We start from the raw sequence: 16,510 nt of genomic DNA on the forward strand, positions 1-16,510 counted from the left end.
TTAACCAACACAAGATTCGTTTTCATTAGTTTCAATTCTTAAAAACTGGGACATTGTACACATTAGAATTAGCTTCTAATTAACCAAACACACAAAAACAAAAACTGAAGATTAGAAACTTTGGGACCCCACATTCCCATATAGCAGCAGTTGGCTGGATTTGAGTGAATTTGCCCATTCGACAGGAGCTCTGCTCCCCAGTCTCCATGGACCCCACTGCCCTCCAGGTAGGCCCAACCTCACACATGGACATTTTCTAACCGGCCACCATAGGCATTTGAACTTGGCCCCTGGTTGAAATATAAGAATAACTAATTTTCTTAGTTAAAATTTAAAAAAAGTATTCTACCTCTTACTAATGCTGATGGATGGATCAATTCTTACTTAGATACTTGGCCTTAAAAAATGATGGACCAAAGTTGACATAACAAAAACTCACTTATTTTTCCCACTAGCACGCTTTGGGGGAGTAGCCAGAATTGCCCCATTGTACAGCAAGGAACACCAAGGCCAAGTAGAGCAATGAGATTGCACAGGGTGCTAGAAATAGTGCCAGTTTTAGAATTCTGACTGGCTCAATTCAAGACCATTCCTACTTCCTGGCTATCGAAATTTAAGTACGTCTCCTCTCTGTCTCTCAATTTCCTCCTCTGAAAATAAAATACTCATGTGTACATGAGCATCAAGTAGAATTATTAAAAAAATAATCTCTGGAACAAAGTATTTTCTAAGTACTAATTCCCTTTGTCTCTCCCCTACAACATGGAATTTATGGGTGTCTTTACATATAAGACCATGAGCATCTTTTATTTTACACATACTCTTTCATTTCAGTCTTCACGACATGTTGAAGAGAGGCACTTGATTTGGAATGAACCCTAAAAGCACCTCACACTTGATCACCTTAGAATTGTCAAAGAATTTCCAAACATATAACTTTGTTAGATCTTAACTAGCCTCTGAGATAGAATAGTAGCTATCATTTTACAGATAAGGATATTGGATCAGGTACCCTGCATTCCAGCTACCTATGGAATTTTTCCAGTTCTGACTCGCTCTGTTGGAGTCTTGCTCTGTCACCAGGCTGGAGTGCAGTGGTGCGATCTCGGCTCACTGCAACCTCTACCTCCCAGGTTCAAGCGATTCTCTTGTCTCCACCTCCCAAGTAGCTGGAACTACAGGCATGTGCCACCACGCCCAGCTAACTTTTATATTTTTAGTAGAGACAGGGTTTCGCCATGTTGGCCAGGATGGTCTCGATCTCTTGACCTCGTGATCCGCCCACCTCAGCCTCCCAAAGTGCTGGGATTACATGTGTGAGCCACCGCGCCCAGCCCTGACTCTTTCTTATAGTGGGGTGCATTAAATGGTAACCCCAAAATATGGCATCTTGGATATTGAAAAATGAGCAGAAGCAGAAAGTTCTCTCTGACCTTCTCTTGTTACTTTCTACCCTAAAGCAAGCCATAGAAACTAAAATTCCCCTTGTCCCTTCTTCTCCGAGGGCCATAAAATCTAGGAAGGTCACTCTCTACCTTCTCCTTCTCTTCTCCCCTGAAAGTCCTCTTGTGACAGATGTCCTGCCCTATACCCAGAGGGAAGGAACATCACACAGGGAAACCAAGAAGAATTGGAACAAACAGGCCTTGGTAAGCTCCCTGAGTTTATTACCATTAGATCACACCCTTTTGTCCTCCACTCATACTTCTTACTATCTGTAAAAATAGTTTTTCCCAGGTCTTTGAGTTTTTATTAATCAAGTTTCCCATGTCAGGGAGAGTTTCTAGTAAATATATTTATTATGCTTTTCTCTTGCTAATCTGTCTTTTGTCATAGGGGTCTGAGCCATAAGCCTAGTGATAAGAAAGATTTTTTTTCTCCCCTATAGCTCCTTCAAAGGCACTTAACAAATTATCATTATTATCACTACCGAAGTGAGAAAACAATCAATGATCAATGGAACACATCCACATTATACCTGAGAGGTCTCTCAGAGCACAAGTCTATCCTCCCACGCAACAGTTCCTAAAGTAGCGTGCTCGGAATCTCAACCCTAAAAGATATTTCAAGGAAAAGAATTCTCCAATGTTTCAAACACTATTCTAGAATCTACAATTTACTTTAAAATAGCAAAGACGACAAAGACGCTAATTGGAAATTTACATCCCAGGAGTTATGAGTTGGCATTTGGAAAAAGAAAAACTAAAACGAAACACAGGCACCAAAACTCCTTACTCCAGAGGTGGCTTCTGCTATTTTTATACCTTGTCAACACCAGAAGCTTTGTTAATGAACAAGTGGATTTTAGAAGTGTGTTCTTGGTGAATAAAGGGTATGCAAGGATAAATGGAATAGCTAGAAACATTGTGGACATTCCCATTCTTTGCGGGATTACGGAGTACAGTTTCTGTGGGCCCCAGTAAGTACCTTCACCTGCAAAATGGTGCCTACACAGGCTTAGAATTCTCAACTGTCTTCATTTGAACTCCTCCACCTCCAGTTAGAACCTCAGCTGAATCTTACTGCTGGAATATTGTCCTATCGGCCTCAAGAAATTTTTCCCACGCAATACAGGGAGAACATTTGAAAGTATAGAGAGCTCACTGCTCAGCCCATATCACTGTGTTCGTGTCTGCTGACAAATGGTTATTAGCAAGTATCTGGAAATTTGGTGCATTTTTGCATCGGAAACCACTAACTGATGGCCGTGTTTGAGAGTAAAAGCCTGTCCTTACCTCCTGATTATTGGAAGCTACTGAATTATTTTTAATTATTTTTCTGAGTCCTAACAGGAAACAAGAAACTACTGATGTAACAACAACCAGTCAAATTGGTTGCAAGGAAAACGCTGCATCTTTTATATGCGTCGGACCTTCTGTTTACTAAATGTAAGGCTCCAATAACTCTGCAAAGTACTTGGTTTGACTCAACATTTACCAAAAATTCACTTAAGAACAAACTTTTTTTTTCTCCCCTCTGAGGAACCTCAACTGGCATCTCATGGGACACACTTGGGAAAATCCCAGACTAGCCCTGTCTGCCCCTCTCACTATTAACTGACATTTCCTCCAGGCAAAGAGAAGACCAGAATTAGACGCTGGCTTTTATGCCTTCAGAGCTGAGTTCTTCCTATTGTTGTCTGCTCTTTTCTTCCTTCTCCAAGTAAATCACAGGATCATCAGAAACCCTATTGAAGCCTCCCTCGGACTGCACTGTGATCTTTATCTTCAAAGCCATCCTGCTAGGGCTCTGCTTGAAATTTGCATGACAGCTGAAGGAAAATAAATTGGGGGGCTGGCTCCCTTTGATAACCAAATGATCCTCTTTCTTTCTTTGTTCTGAAGGTACAACTCTAAAAGGAATTCAGTGATGAGGAAAATAATTCTATAGTATTTAGCTCTGTGCAGTCACTGTGACTGGCTTGAGCATTTGATTAAAATAGGAACCCTGTGGCTTCTGTCCTCAACCGAGGTCAATTATTAAATGACTGGACTGCAAGTTTTAAAAGACGAGCATCAGTCCTGGGTGGGAGCCACATGAAGAAGCACAAAAGAGACAGGAAAAATCAAGGAACAATCCTCAGTCCCACTCAGTTGCCTTCTTCTTACTGGGCACCTTCCGCACAGGTCGGCTACGCAATCAGGAGACCCAGTGCAAAATGAAAACGTGAACTTCCTGTTCAAAAGCAGGAAAAAAGTGGGTCAAAGGAACTAAAATACGAAGAGCTGTCCTTTCTTCCTCTCAACTTGTCATTCTGGGTTTTTTTTATTGCTATTTGATGTCATAAGTAGAAACAAAAAACTGAAATTTTAAATTATGGGCATGAGTTTCACTATTTACCTTTATATTGTACACTATCCTTTCTAAATGTTAATATAAGAACATGTAATTCACGTGCTGAATCACGAAAATTACACAGCTCATTTTTCCTAGCTCATATACTTGCATATGTGTTTTCTTCTTGCCAAAACAGCAGAAATGTTGCATAAAAGTACCCCACTTCTTTGCATCTCATTACTTGATACACGCATATTCTACCTACACTCTACCGTCAGAGTCATTTGAACCAGAGCAACTCCATCTTGAATAGGAGCTGGGGAGAATAAAACTGAGACCTACTGGGCTGCATTCCCAGATGGTTAAGGCATTCTAAGTCACAGGATGAGATGGGAGGTCTGCATAAACAAACTATCGCAAGAACAGAAAACCAAACACGGCATGTTCTCACTCATGGGTGGGAATTGAACAATGAGATCACTTGGATACAGGAAGGGGAACATCACACACTCGGGCCTATTGTGGGGAGGGGGGAGGGAGGCGGGATAGCATTAGGAGATATACCTAATGTAAATGACGAGTTAATGGGTGCAGCACACCAACATGGCACATGTATACATATGTAACAAACCTGCATGTTGTGCACATGTACCCTAGAACTTAAAGTATAATAATAATAATAAATAAATTTAAATAAATAAATACAGGTCATAAAGACCTTGCTGATAAAACAGGTTGCAATTAAGAAGCTGGCTAAGACCCATCAAAACTAAGGTGTCGATCACAGTGACCTGTGGTCGTCCTCACTGCTACACTCCCACCAGTACCATGACAGTTTACAAATGCCATGGCAACATCAGGAAGTTACCTTATATAGTCTACAAACGAGGAGAATCCTCAGTTCCAGGAATTGCCCACCCCTTTCCTGGAAAACTCATTAATAATCCACTCCTTGTTTAGCATATAATCAAGAAATAACCATAAAAATGGGCAGCCAGCAGCCCTTGGGGCTCCTCTGCTTATGGAGAAACCATTCTTTTATTCCTTTACTTTCATAATAAACTTGCTTTCACTTTATGGACTCGCCTCAAATTCCTTCTTCTGCGAGATCCAAGAAGCCTCTCTTTGGGTCTGGCCCCTTTTCCAGTAATACTACCACCGGCTTACTGATGCACGAGGAAGGAAATCCGGGTTGCCCCAGATTTGCTTTTCCTGCTATGTTGTACAAGCAAGCAATGTAAGTAAGGATGAAATAGGCTTCCTCGGATGTTTGTATTTCTCAGAATGCCATTGCCTTCTTTCTGCATTTGAAGCAAGTTCTGATTCAAAGGAAAAGCCGCTTGGGGGCCATGGCCCCTCTTACTCACTGATAGAAGTGACATACATACTTAACTTTGTGAACCCCAAATATCTGAGACAGGTCTCAGTCAATTTAGGAAGTTTATTTTGCCAAAGTTTAGCACACACACCCATGACATAGCCTCAGGAAGTCCTGATGACAGGTGCCCAAGGTGGTCAGGGCATAGCTTGGTTGTATACATTTTAGGGAGAATGAGACATCAATCAATACATGAAAGATGTACACTGGGGCCAGGTGCGGTGGCTCACACCTGTAATCCCGGCACTTTGGGAGGCCAAGGTGGGTGGATCACAAGGTCAGGAGTTCAAGACCTGACCAACATGATGAAACCCTGTCTCTACTAAAAATACAAAAAATTAGCCAGGCGTGGTGACGGGTGTCTGTAACCCAGCTACTCGGGAGGCTGAGGCAGAGAATTGCTTGAACTCAGGAGGCAGGGGTTGCAGTGTGCTACTGCATTCCAGCCTGGGAGACAGAGAGAGACTCTATCTCAAAAAAAAAAAGAACATTGGTTCAGTCTGGAAAGACGGGACAACTTGAAATGGTGAGGGGGTTTCCAGTCATAGGTAGATAAGAGACAAATGGTTGCATTCTTTTGAGTTTCTGATTAGCCATTCCAAAGGCAATGATATATGCATTTATCTCAGTGAGCAGAGGGATGACTTTGAGTTCTATCTTTTGTCCACAAGGAAATTCCTAGTGAGGGAAGTATGCAGCTTTTTTTTTTTTTTTTTTTTTTTTTTTTTTAACCTCAGTAGCTATCATTCTAGGAATAGAATGGAAGTTAGGTTTGCCCTAAGCAGTTCCCAGCCTGACTTTTTCTTCTCTTTGGCTTCATGATTTGGCATCCCAAGATTTATTTTCCTTTCACAGTTTGTACTTGCTTTGGGACTCACTGCCACGTACCTCAGGTCCCCTGGAATTCTGTGTTCATGGAGCATCATGAATGCTACATGCAAATAAGGCTGTGAGACGCTCAGACGCTCAACCTGCAGGTATCTCTTCTGCTCACAATCAAGCTCCATTGTTCCATCGACTTTACTTACAAAACACAAGTTCAAAGATGGAAACACTGAGAATTTCAAGGTCGCTTCTGAGCATGGGGGCCTGTGCAGCTGCCAGGGTTGCACACCCATGAAACCAGCCCTGCTTGTGTGTCCTATACAGGGCTGGGCGCTCAAGCCACAGAACCTGCATCTCAGGGCTGTCCCCAGGCAGAACACAACGCAGAGCAGGAGCTTTCCTGCTTCCTCTGTTCATGGTGCCCTTAATGTCACAGTGATACTTTTCCTAGCACTCATACGCCAAAAGAAATATCTAGCAGTTCCATTTATTAAGCTGTTCAGTCCAAACAATGTCATCAGTATTTATTTCCTGATAAGTTGATAGCCATTAAAACAACACCTACATCAAAAGAAAAAATACTTGTATTTCATTCTTAACTAACTACAATTACTTGTTCCTTGTGTGTGTTGAGTATTGTCATCCCTCAACCTGGAAATCAGATTGGACACCACCCCCCCATTTCCTAATCCACATTGATTTTCACAGAGTATTTGCTTTTTTAATCAGAACAATGGCCAAAGACCCAGCTTCACGAAAAATGTGACATCATGAAAATGAATTTTGCGTGATATCATGTTGAAACTGAACATTCTCAAGCCAATAATTCCCAAGGTCCAAGAGATGTTAAGAATCACTATTTCCTGCAAAAATTTAAGGTATCCCACAGCACCTCTGTGAGTTTACTGTGGTCTTCTGGGGTCCTTGGTACACCGTTTAGGAATCAAAAGTACAGAAGAGTGTGAACTCTAGAGCCAGACTCCTGGATTTGCAGCCTGACTTGTAAGCCCTGGAGCCAAGTTGCTTTAAGCCTCACTGCTTTAGATTCTACAGCATGAAATGCAGTGGTCGGGGCTAAGTGGGGGGCACACCTTGCAGGGATGGCGTTAAGCATTATCGCAGCACATGGTGGGAGTTCCAGAAATGGTACTAGCACGTACATCCCAAGAACTTATCCCTATATGACTTATCCAAGGAAAAAAAACTATACTGCCTTACAACAGGATTTTATAATGTATTCATTGCTATCTCACTTTCCATTTATTTACTTATGAAATGAATATTTATAGAGCATCTGCTAGATTAACTAGGGGCTTTGTTTGCTGCTGCTGTTACAAAGCTAAACCAAACAGTTAGAGCATCTGCCCTCAGAGAGCTTGCAGAGGCACGGAGACAGCAGAGAATGCAACCACTGCACAAAAATGTAATTAAAACAGTTATGAGTGCAACACAGGCAGTGTTCAGAGTGCTTTAAAAACATGTAGCTGGGCCAGGCATGGAAGCTCATCCCTGTAATCCTAGCACGTTGGGAGGCCAAGGTGAGAGAATTGCTTAAGGCTAGGAGTTCAAGATCAGCCTGAGCAACACAGTGAGACCCCATCTATACACGTTTTTTAAGTTAGTCAGGTGTGGTGGCATGCATGTGTGGTCCCAGCTACCCTGGAGGTAGAGATGAGAGGATGGCTTGAACCCTGGGAGGTATAGGTTGCAGTGAGCCATGATTGTGCCACCGCACTCCAGAGTGAAACCCTGTCGCAAAAACAATAAAATAAACAAAACAAAATAAAACCATATAGCTGGCCACTTCCTCTTCCTCTGGCTTGGAGGTCTCAGGGAGGACTTCTGAGTGCCTGATACTTAAGTTGATGTCTGAGAAAGTATCACTTTTGAAAGAGTGGAGGATTTTTGTAGACAAAGAAACAGAAGAAACAATGACTCCTGCAGCGAGAGGGAGAAGGCCCCGTTCAGGAAACGGCTAAATGTTCCATTACAGGGAGAACATTAATTTCACAGGTAATACATGTGGCAAGACATATGAGCAGCAGCCTGGAACCTGGATGATCCATTGGTTCGTTTGAGGGTGGGGATCATATAGAGGAGATCTTGGCCAAACCGTCCTGCAGAGGTCTTACGGTCCCTGTTGCAACCACTCAAGTCTACTGGTGCAGCACAAAAGCAGCCACAGATAATACTTTAACAAATGGACATGACTGTCTGCCAATAAAACTTTATTTACAATAGCAGGGAATAGGCTGGCTTTGGCCCTCAGACCAGAGTTTGAAGACTTTTGTTTATAGAGGCCTTCCATGTGTTCCTCATCTGTCTTGCTACAGAAATAGGCCTAGAGAGATAACTCTCTACTACAAAAAACAAACAAACCTGGTCTTTGGCCTTTTAGGGTTTTCTGTGTAAACAAGCACATGTAAATATAGCATAGAAACACAGAGAGGAGCAGTCATGGTCTGCCGAAATTCAGAGCTTAAATGAAAATACTTGCAAACCATGCATCTGACAAAAGGCTAATACCTAGAATCTACAAGGAGCTCGAGCAACTCAACAAGGAAAAACACAAACAATCCCATTAAAAAGTGGGCAAAGGGCATGAACAGACATTTCTCAAAAGACGACCAACAAGTGGCCAACAAAGATGAAGAAATGCTCCACATCACGAACCACCAGAGAACTGCAAACTACAATCACAATGAGATACCATCCTACACCAGTCAGATGGCTATTACTAAAAAGACAAGGCTAGGCACATGGTGCAAGCCTGTAATCCTAGCACTTTGGGAGGCTGAGACGGATGGATCACAAAGTCAAGAGATCGAGACCAGCCTGGCCAACATGGTGAAACCCCATCTCTACTAAAACTACAAAAAATTAGCCAGGCATGGTGGCGAGCACCTGTAATCCCAGCTACTCAGGAGGCTGAGGCAGGAAAATTGCTTGAACCTGGGAGGCAGAGTTTGCAGTGAGCTGAGATCATGTCACTGCATTCCAGCCTGGGTGACAGTGAGACTCCACCTCAAAAAAAAAAAAAAAAAAAAAAAAAGACAACAGATGTTGGTGAGGATGCAGAGAAAAGGACACACTTATACACTGTTGGTGAGAATGTAAACCAGTACAACTTCTATGGAAAAAAGTATGGAGATTTCTCAAAGAATTCAAAATAGAACTACCATTCCATTCAGCATCTCACTACTGGATTCTTAGCCAAAGGAAAAGAAATCACTACATTAAAAAGATAATTGCACTCATATATTTACTGTAGCACTTCTCATTATAGCAATGTCATGGAATCAACCTAAGTGTCCATCAACAGATGATTAAAGAAAATGTGATACACATATATATTCATATATATCACATAGATACAATATAAAAATAAATAATAAACATAAATGCATACCATGGAATACTATGCAGCCATAAAAATGAAATTATGTCTTTTACAGCAATATGGATGAACCTGGAGGCCATTATCCTAAGTGAAATACTCAGAAACAGAAAGTCAAATACCTCAAGTTCTCACTTATAAGTGGGAGCTAAAAATGACTACACAAGACCACAGAGGGGGGAATAACAGACATTGGAGACTTCAAAAGCAGGAGGTTGGGAAGTGGGTGAGGGCCAAAAAATTACTTATGGGTACGATGTTCATTATTCGAATGATGGGTTCACTAGAAGCCCAGATATCATTACTATGTAACAGTGAGGTAACAAAACTGCATTTGTATTCCCTAAATCTAAATACATAATTTCAAAAAGCTGTTACTTTGAAGAGAATAAAATTGATAAATAAGTCATACTAACCCCCAAAAAAGAGAAAATACTCATATCAAAAATAAAAGCCAGGCCATCCATATCTGATCCCATGGACACTGAAAGGAAATTAGAATATTATAAACTCCATAGCCACACATTTGATAACCTAGATCAGTTGGACCAATTAATTCCTTCAAAGACCCAATCTACTAAAATTTGCAAAAGGATGAAACGGAATACTCAATAACCTTCAAAACATTTACATATTCCAAAACATGTTTAGCCATATTAACTTATTTAACCTAGTGGGTCCAGGGGTTCCCGTTTTGTCAAGAACATTTGAAAATGGAAAATATTTAAGTTTAATATATGACTCATTAGGTCAAGGAATCGATCCCCACTGTGGGATATTTTTACATAATGGGTACCACATTTATAGAGAACGCAGGCAAAAATGACATTTTTTCATGGTTAAAGGAAGGCATAATTATTTTATGTACAGTAACTTCCTCTAAGATCATAGAGGGTATCAAATAAAAAATAATCCCCAGGTATTATTCTTATTTGAGCCCTGTATTAAGGAGGTGGACATTTCTCAGTTGACGCATTTCAACAGATGTTGAGGTTAATTCACAACCTATTTTGTAGAGGCATAAAACTCAATCACCACTGATTTTTTATATAAAGGTTTTATATATAACCTTTATATATGTAAACTTGGGCTTTTCAAACAAAGAAATACTAAGCCTTATCTGTATTAGTCTGTTGTCACAGTTCCACAAAGAACTACCTGAGACTGGGTTATTTATGAAGAAAAGAGGTTTAATTGACTCAGTTCCACAGGCTTAACAGGAAGCACGACTGGGAGGCCCCAGGAAACTGACAGTCATGGCGGAAGGTGAAGAGGAAGCAAGCACCTTCTTCACAAGGCGGCAGAAGAGACAGTGAGAGAGTGAAGGGGGAAGCCCTAGACACTTTCAAACAACCTGCTCTTGTGAGAATTCCATCACGAAAACAGCAAGCGGGAAGTCCACCTACAGACTCAATCACCTCCCGCCAGGCCCCTCCTTCAACACTGGGAATTATACAATTCGACAAGAGATTTGGATGGGACACAGAGCCAAGCCACAGCATTACCCATCTGCAGTATCTGTAAATCCCCCTAAGCAACTCCTGCTTTTCTGTAGAGGACAGAATGCAGCCTCACCAAAGGCCAAAGATAATAAAATTGGTATTGTAACAAAAATAGAAGAACTTGGAGAAAGGAAGCAAGACAGGTTGACTGGTGGCTCAGTGCCGAAGCCTGAGCTAGAGCAGCTGGAATCTTGCTTCCCTCCCTTCCTCACCCTGCATTTTTTTTTTTTTTTTTTTTTCAGTCTCTGCTTTGTTTTCACAAGCAGCCCCTGACTGGCTCTTTCCTAATAAAAAGAGCAGTGTGGGAAGGCCTCAAACTTCAGGCATCTCGGAGAAACAAAGAAGGTCAAACCAAGTCTCCTTATTAGTTGTTATAGCAACGAAGAAAATATTGCAGCGACGCTGAAAATGCCTCCTGGAATCCCACTTCTGGAGCTGCAGTTACAGCACATCTCCCCTTCCTGAGTGTTAACCCACGACGGAATCGCGACTGTACCTGTGTGCCAGAATTCTGCATCTCCTGACAAGGGAAGCGTCTTGAGCAGCCCACTCGCATGGAGGCACTGGCTTGGCTCTACCACCTGACTTTCCACAACTGTCTTGGATAAAAGCACATTGCCAGTTGCCTCCAGGTGCCTCAAGTCTTACCTGATAGGGACTCTCTGCATTTCTGTCTCCTCGAGCTTTGTTAAAATGAGATTTTATGCCATTTACCACCTGCACCGGAGTTACCTAGAGACACCGATTGAAAATGTAAATGTATGGACTCCACCCTAGATCTAGTGAATAAGTGTCTTTGCCAGCATTTAAGAACTGCTAGCTTACGGAGGGGAAGTGTGGGTGATGGTACTTTACTTAGTGCAGATCCAGGCAAAAGATTATCACTTGGTCCTGCCTTGGTTGAATCAAATCACAACAGATTGATCCAATGAGTTTGCAATGAAATCAGCCAACTGTTGATTTTCATGACACGACAGGCAACCTTACCTTTGTCCAGTATTTAATCTACAGAATTTAAAACCTGAATATGAAAAGGAAATTTCAAGTTTGCTGTCTTAATGGAAATCTGAACATCAATTTTTTTTTCCCCCAGGACCAAAGGAAAGATTTTCTTTAATATAGTTTATACAGTATTTCTAGTTCATAAAGTATTCTCTTTCTCAAAAGTCAAGATTGTCCAAAGAAGAAATAGAAAAATGTCTTCTCATACAAATGTATGTTCCTGTTAGTTTTTCTGTGTCCGGAGCAATTGGGTTATAAATTGAGTCTGTGGATCAGGCATGGTGAAGGCAAACACACTTCTCCGGTATACATCCTGGCATTCCCATATATACTGGTAAATAAGTACTTGGAAAATGAATGAATACATTTCAGAAACTCAAGCAGTCTTCCCTGAGAGCATTTTAATCACTACTGCAATATCCTGCCTTAAACTGGGTAAAAAAAGATATTTTTAACAGAGTTGAGGATGCAAAGAGGAATATGAGATTTACTTCCCTACTCCCCCACCCTCACCTCCCACCCAAAGAAAAATGTTGCTTTTTCCAATATGTAATTAAAACAGAAACATCATAGTTCAGCCTCCAGATCCCAGTTTATTTGCAAGTTGCCATGAATGCTTTAGAATTTAGTTTGCATTAGGTAAAAATCCACCACAGCTTTGAAAAACTTTCTCACACTATGTTCACTACTTGAGGTAGGGATTTAGAAAAAATTCAAAATCACTTCAAATTATCAAATTATCATTCCCCTTATTTTAGGCCAGATAGTAAAGTATTTAAATTTCTTATGTTTTCTACCTGAAACTGTGAAATTAATGTAAGATAGTATTTGAGGTTTTAATTTTAAAGCAGAGGATCCAGAATTGAGTCAAATCTGCCACTTGTATTTGTGAATAAAGTTTAATTGAAACAGCCATATCTATCCGTCTATGTACATTAAAAGCAGGCTGCGCATGGTGGCTCGCACCTGCAATCCCAGCACTTTGGGAGGCCGAGACAGGTGGATCACTTGAGGTCAGGAGTTCAAGACCAGCTTGGCCAACACGGTGAAACCCCATCTCTACTAACAATACACACAGAAAAATTAGCTAGGCGTGGTTGCACGTGCCCGTAATTCCAGCTACTCAGGAGGCTGAGATAGGAGAATTGCTTGAACCTGGGAGAGGGAGGCTGCAGTGAGCTGAGATAATACCACTGCCCTCCAGCCTGGGTAACAGAACAAGACCCATCTCAAAAAACAAAACAAAACAAAACACAAAACAGTCTATGGTTGCTTTTGCACTAGAAGGCAACAGAGACCATATGACCCAGAAAGTCTAAAATATTTGCACCCCAACTCTTTACAGAGTAAGTTTGCTTTCCCCTAAGGAAGCTGGCCTTAGGGATTTACAGAGCAGACTCAGGAATCAGATTACCTGGGTTCAAACATGAATCTATCATTTAGTAGGTAAAAGATCTTGGGCATATTAATTACATAATTTAGACTCCTTGAGGCTCCATTTCCCTATCTGTAAAATGAAGATAATTATACTTACCTCATGGAGCTATTGTGGCGATTGAGATAATACCACAAAAGCACTTAGAGTTGTGCCCGGCAATACATAAAAGCTGATAGCATAACCTAATTGAATGCTCTTTTCCGTCAATACATTTCTTTTCTTAAAAATCCTAAAAGAGGTTCTCACTTATAGTTACCTACATTCAGCAACATTTCTTTGCACACTCATTAGCTTGAGGCTTGCTTCAGTAATTTTAACTTCATTAAAATTATAATTATTTCTTTAATTCCATTTCCTTTATCTACTTCTTCAACTTAATCCTCCCATTGGCTGCCAAGGCCCTGGGAATCATGGAGAATCTATTATGAGACAGTCTTAGAGAGAAAGAAAATAAAATAAGAACCAGATAAAGTCAGGAAAATGAACAGTGAGGTAATTATCAAATGTGCCTGGCAAACCAAATTTTTAAAACACAAAAATGAAGACCCCTGAGAGAAGTAGGATCAGCTAAAATTGTGTGAAAAGTAGCTACAGAGAACCCAGAGAGAACACAAATGCATTTCCGGGAAGCCATTAGCACTAGACAATTTATATATCCCTAATCTACTAATTAATTGTTAGTTGAATTCAATCCTTTCACTGATATTTCTCAACCCCTTGAAAAAACGCATCCTGACCAGCAGTGTCCTTGGAAATCCCAGCTAACTCAGATCTATAAAACTATGCATTGCTTATCTGAAATTCAAATTTAATTGAGTATCCTGTATTTTATCTGGCAAAGAGTAGTGAAACAGGCAGGCACGATCCCTGCTTGCTCTGCAGCTTTAGAGAAACTCTAACTTACGGTGTTCACAAAATTCAATTCACATCCAGCACTGACCTTCTCTTTAGAAGTTCACGGCCACCGGGGGCCCATTTAGCAGGTGTCACTGTATGAGATTTCCAACTTGATTTTCTTGTGGTACTCTTCTGGAATTAAAGTCTTTGGCAACAAAGACTGTGTCTTTTGATTTCTACATCCCCGGACACCAGTACAGTGCCGGAAACCCATAGACACTCAATACAGACCACGTTAATGAATGAGTGAGAAAATGCGTGAATGGTTGAATTCATATTAAACACAATACGCAATACGCTCAAAGCTCACATGCAAAATATCCACACACCCTTCAGAAATACCTAGGATAGAGAAAAACGTGTTGCCAGAATCCAAAGAACATATGGGTGAAGAATGATCTTTTATTTTCAAATGTTTTACGAAGGTACTCCGAACAAAATAAACGCTTTTAAAAAAGGGGGGTAGGAGGGTGAGGAAAGCATATAAGAAAAACTGTAACCCTGTAAACAATACTAACGGGTTCTTTGAAAGAATAGTTTTGAACAGAACAGATAAGGGTGAGTCAAAGCACTGATTTAACTAATTGGTGATATAATCAAATATAATTTCCAGTAGTTAATCAGAACCACAGTAATAATAACTGAGGAACAGGGCGTAAACAAACAACAAATAATTAAAAGCCATTTTATTGTCAATACTGACTGTCATACAACTGAAACACTTGGAAGGAAAATCACAAGAATCCACTAAAGGACAGATTCAGAGAAGTGCAAGGGATAAGGTATCTACAATAGAAAATCATTTCGTGACATTGACTTCTTTCTGTCCAGCTGTAAAAGAGGGAACACAGAGTCAATATCTATAGAGCATGTTTCAATTACGCTAAGAATTTAAAAAAGAAAAAGAAAATAAAGAAAATTATTGTATTGCAGAGTTTCCCAACGACCACACAATTAGCCAGGACGTTAAGCTTCTTCTCTTCGTCGTCACTTCCCTTGCTGTCATTCTGTGACCTCCTGGGTGAATCTGTGGCTGACACATCACAAGTGTGTTAACAATTCTTGGCAGTTACTGTCAGTGCTCAGATCTGTAGGCTGGAAAAGTCTCTGTTCGATGAAGCTTCAGAGGGCTGGCAACATCTTTTCCAAAAAGAATTTAAAATCAACAGTTACAAGAGAGAGCCCACAATCAAATTAGCTGGTAACAATTTTCTCTATAACAGAAATAAGTAAATGTACTTAAGGCAGAATTTTTTCCAAAGGCTACTCACGATGATATGTAAATGAGTCACAGATATTGTATGATTTACATATCATTTGCATGTGGTCTCTGGGTTGAGCTATGGTCAGTCCATTAGCAATTATTTTCTTCCTTAATTTTTCACCTGCCTCAATCCCTACATCCAGGGTATTTAGGAGAAATGAGACAGAACTATGGAAACTTTTAGCCAGAATACTTTTTAGAAACCTGAGTAGCAATAAGGCAGTCTTATGCTTACACTTTGCTAATCTTGTAAATGTTAAAGAGAACTTCCTAAAATTCATTTAGCTTTTATTATTTCAGGTTTAGATTTCAGACCAAACAGAGTTTAAAAAGTCAAGAAGGCAATGCACAAGATCTTTGGGACATATTAATAATATATGGATTGTCAAGCATTTTCTAGAAAGAGCCAGACACTAAATATTTTAGGTTTTGCAAACCATACGGTCTCATTGCCACTACTCAGCCCTGCTGCCTGTAGCACAAAAGCAGCCATAGTTAATATGTAATGAATGGGCCTGGACGTCCTAATAATGCTTTATTAATGAAAACAGACAGCAGACTGGATTTGGCTCACAAGCCCTAGTTTGCCCATCCCTGTAGATAACACTGCGCTGATTTAACAAAAACTAGAGGTTCTACTGCCACCTGCTGCCCAAAGGTTACCACAAGCAAAGAAATGCACACTGCTAGGTGAAGAGCTCAGGACTCAGCGCAAAGCCTTCGGAACAAACTTCCGCAGCCTTGGTGAGTAAATGTGTGCATCAAGCAGGCGCAAGAAACAGGACTGCAGCCAGTGGAGCATGTCCGCCCACCCACACACATTCAAAAACATGTTGTTTTTATTTTTATTTATTTTTATTTATTTTTTTCGCCAGGGCTGGAGTGCAGGGGCGTGATCTCAGCTCACTGCAGCCTCAACCTCTTGAGCTCAGGTGATCCTCCCACCTCAGTCTCTCGAGTAACTAGGACCACAGGTGTGCGCCACCACACGCGACTAATTTTTGTATTTTTTGTAGGGACAGGGTCTCGC

At 40.7% G+C, this 16,510-nt stretch overlaps 1 protein-coding gene across 2 annotated transcripts in view; it reads right to left on the bottom strand.

Moving 5' to 3' along the window:
- Positions 1–14,598: 14,598 nt before the first annotated feature.
- Positions 14,599–16,510, bottom strand: part of LOC105470641 (docking protein 5) — a 174,025-nt gene continuing 172,113 nt past the window's right edge. For both annotated transcript variants that reach the window (XM_011722802.2, XM_011722803.2), the window contains exon 8: positions 14,599–15,356. In XM_011722802.2, coding sequence (XP_011721104.1) covers positions 15,292–15,356 — 65 coding nt within the window. In that variant the 3' untranslated portion in view covers positions 14,599–15,291. The remainder of the gene's footprint in view (positions 15,357–16,510) is intronic.

Source organism: Macaca nemestrina, chromosome 15, assembly GCF_043159975.1.
Source record: "Macaca nemestrina isolate mMacNem1 chromosome 15, mMacNem.hap1, whole genome shotgun sequence".
Classification (NCBI taxonomy): domain Eukaryota; kingdom Metazoa; phylum Chordata; class Mammalia; order Primates; family Cercopithecidae; genus Macaca; species Macaca nemestrina.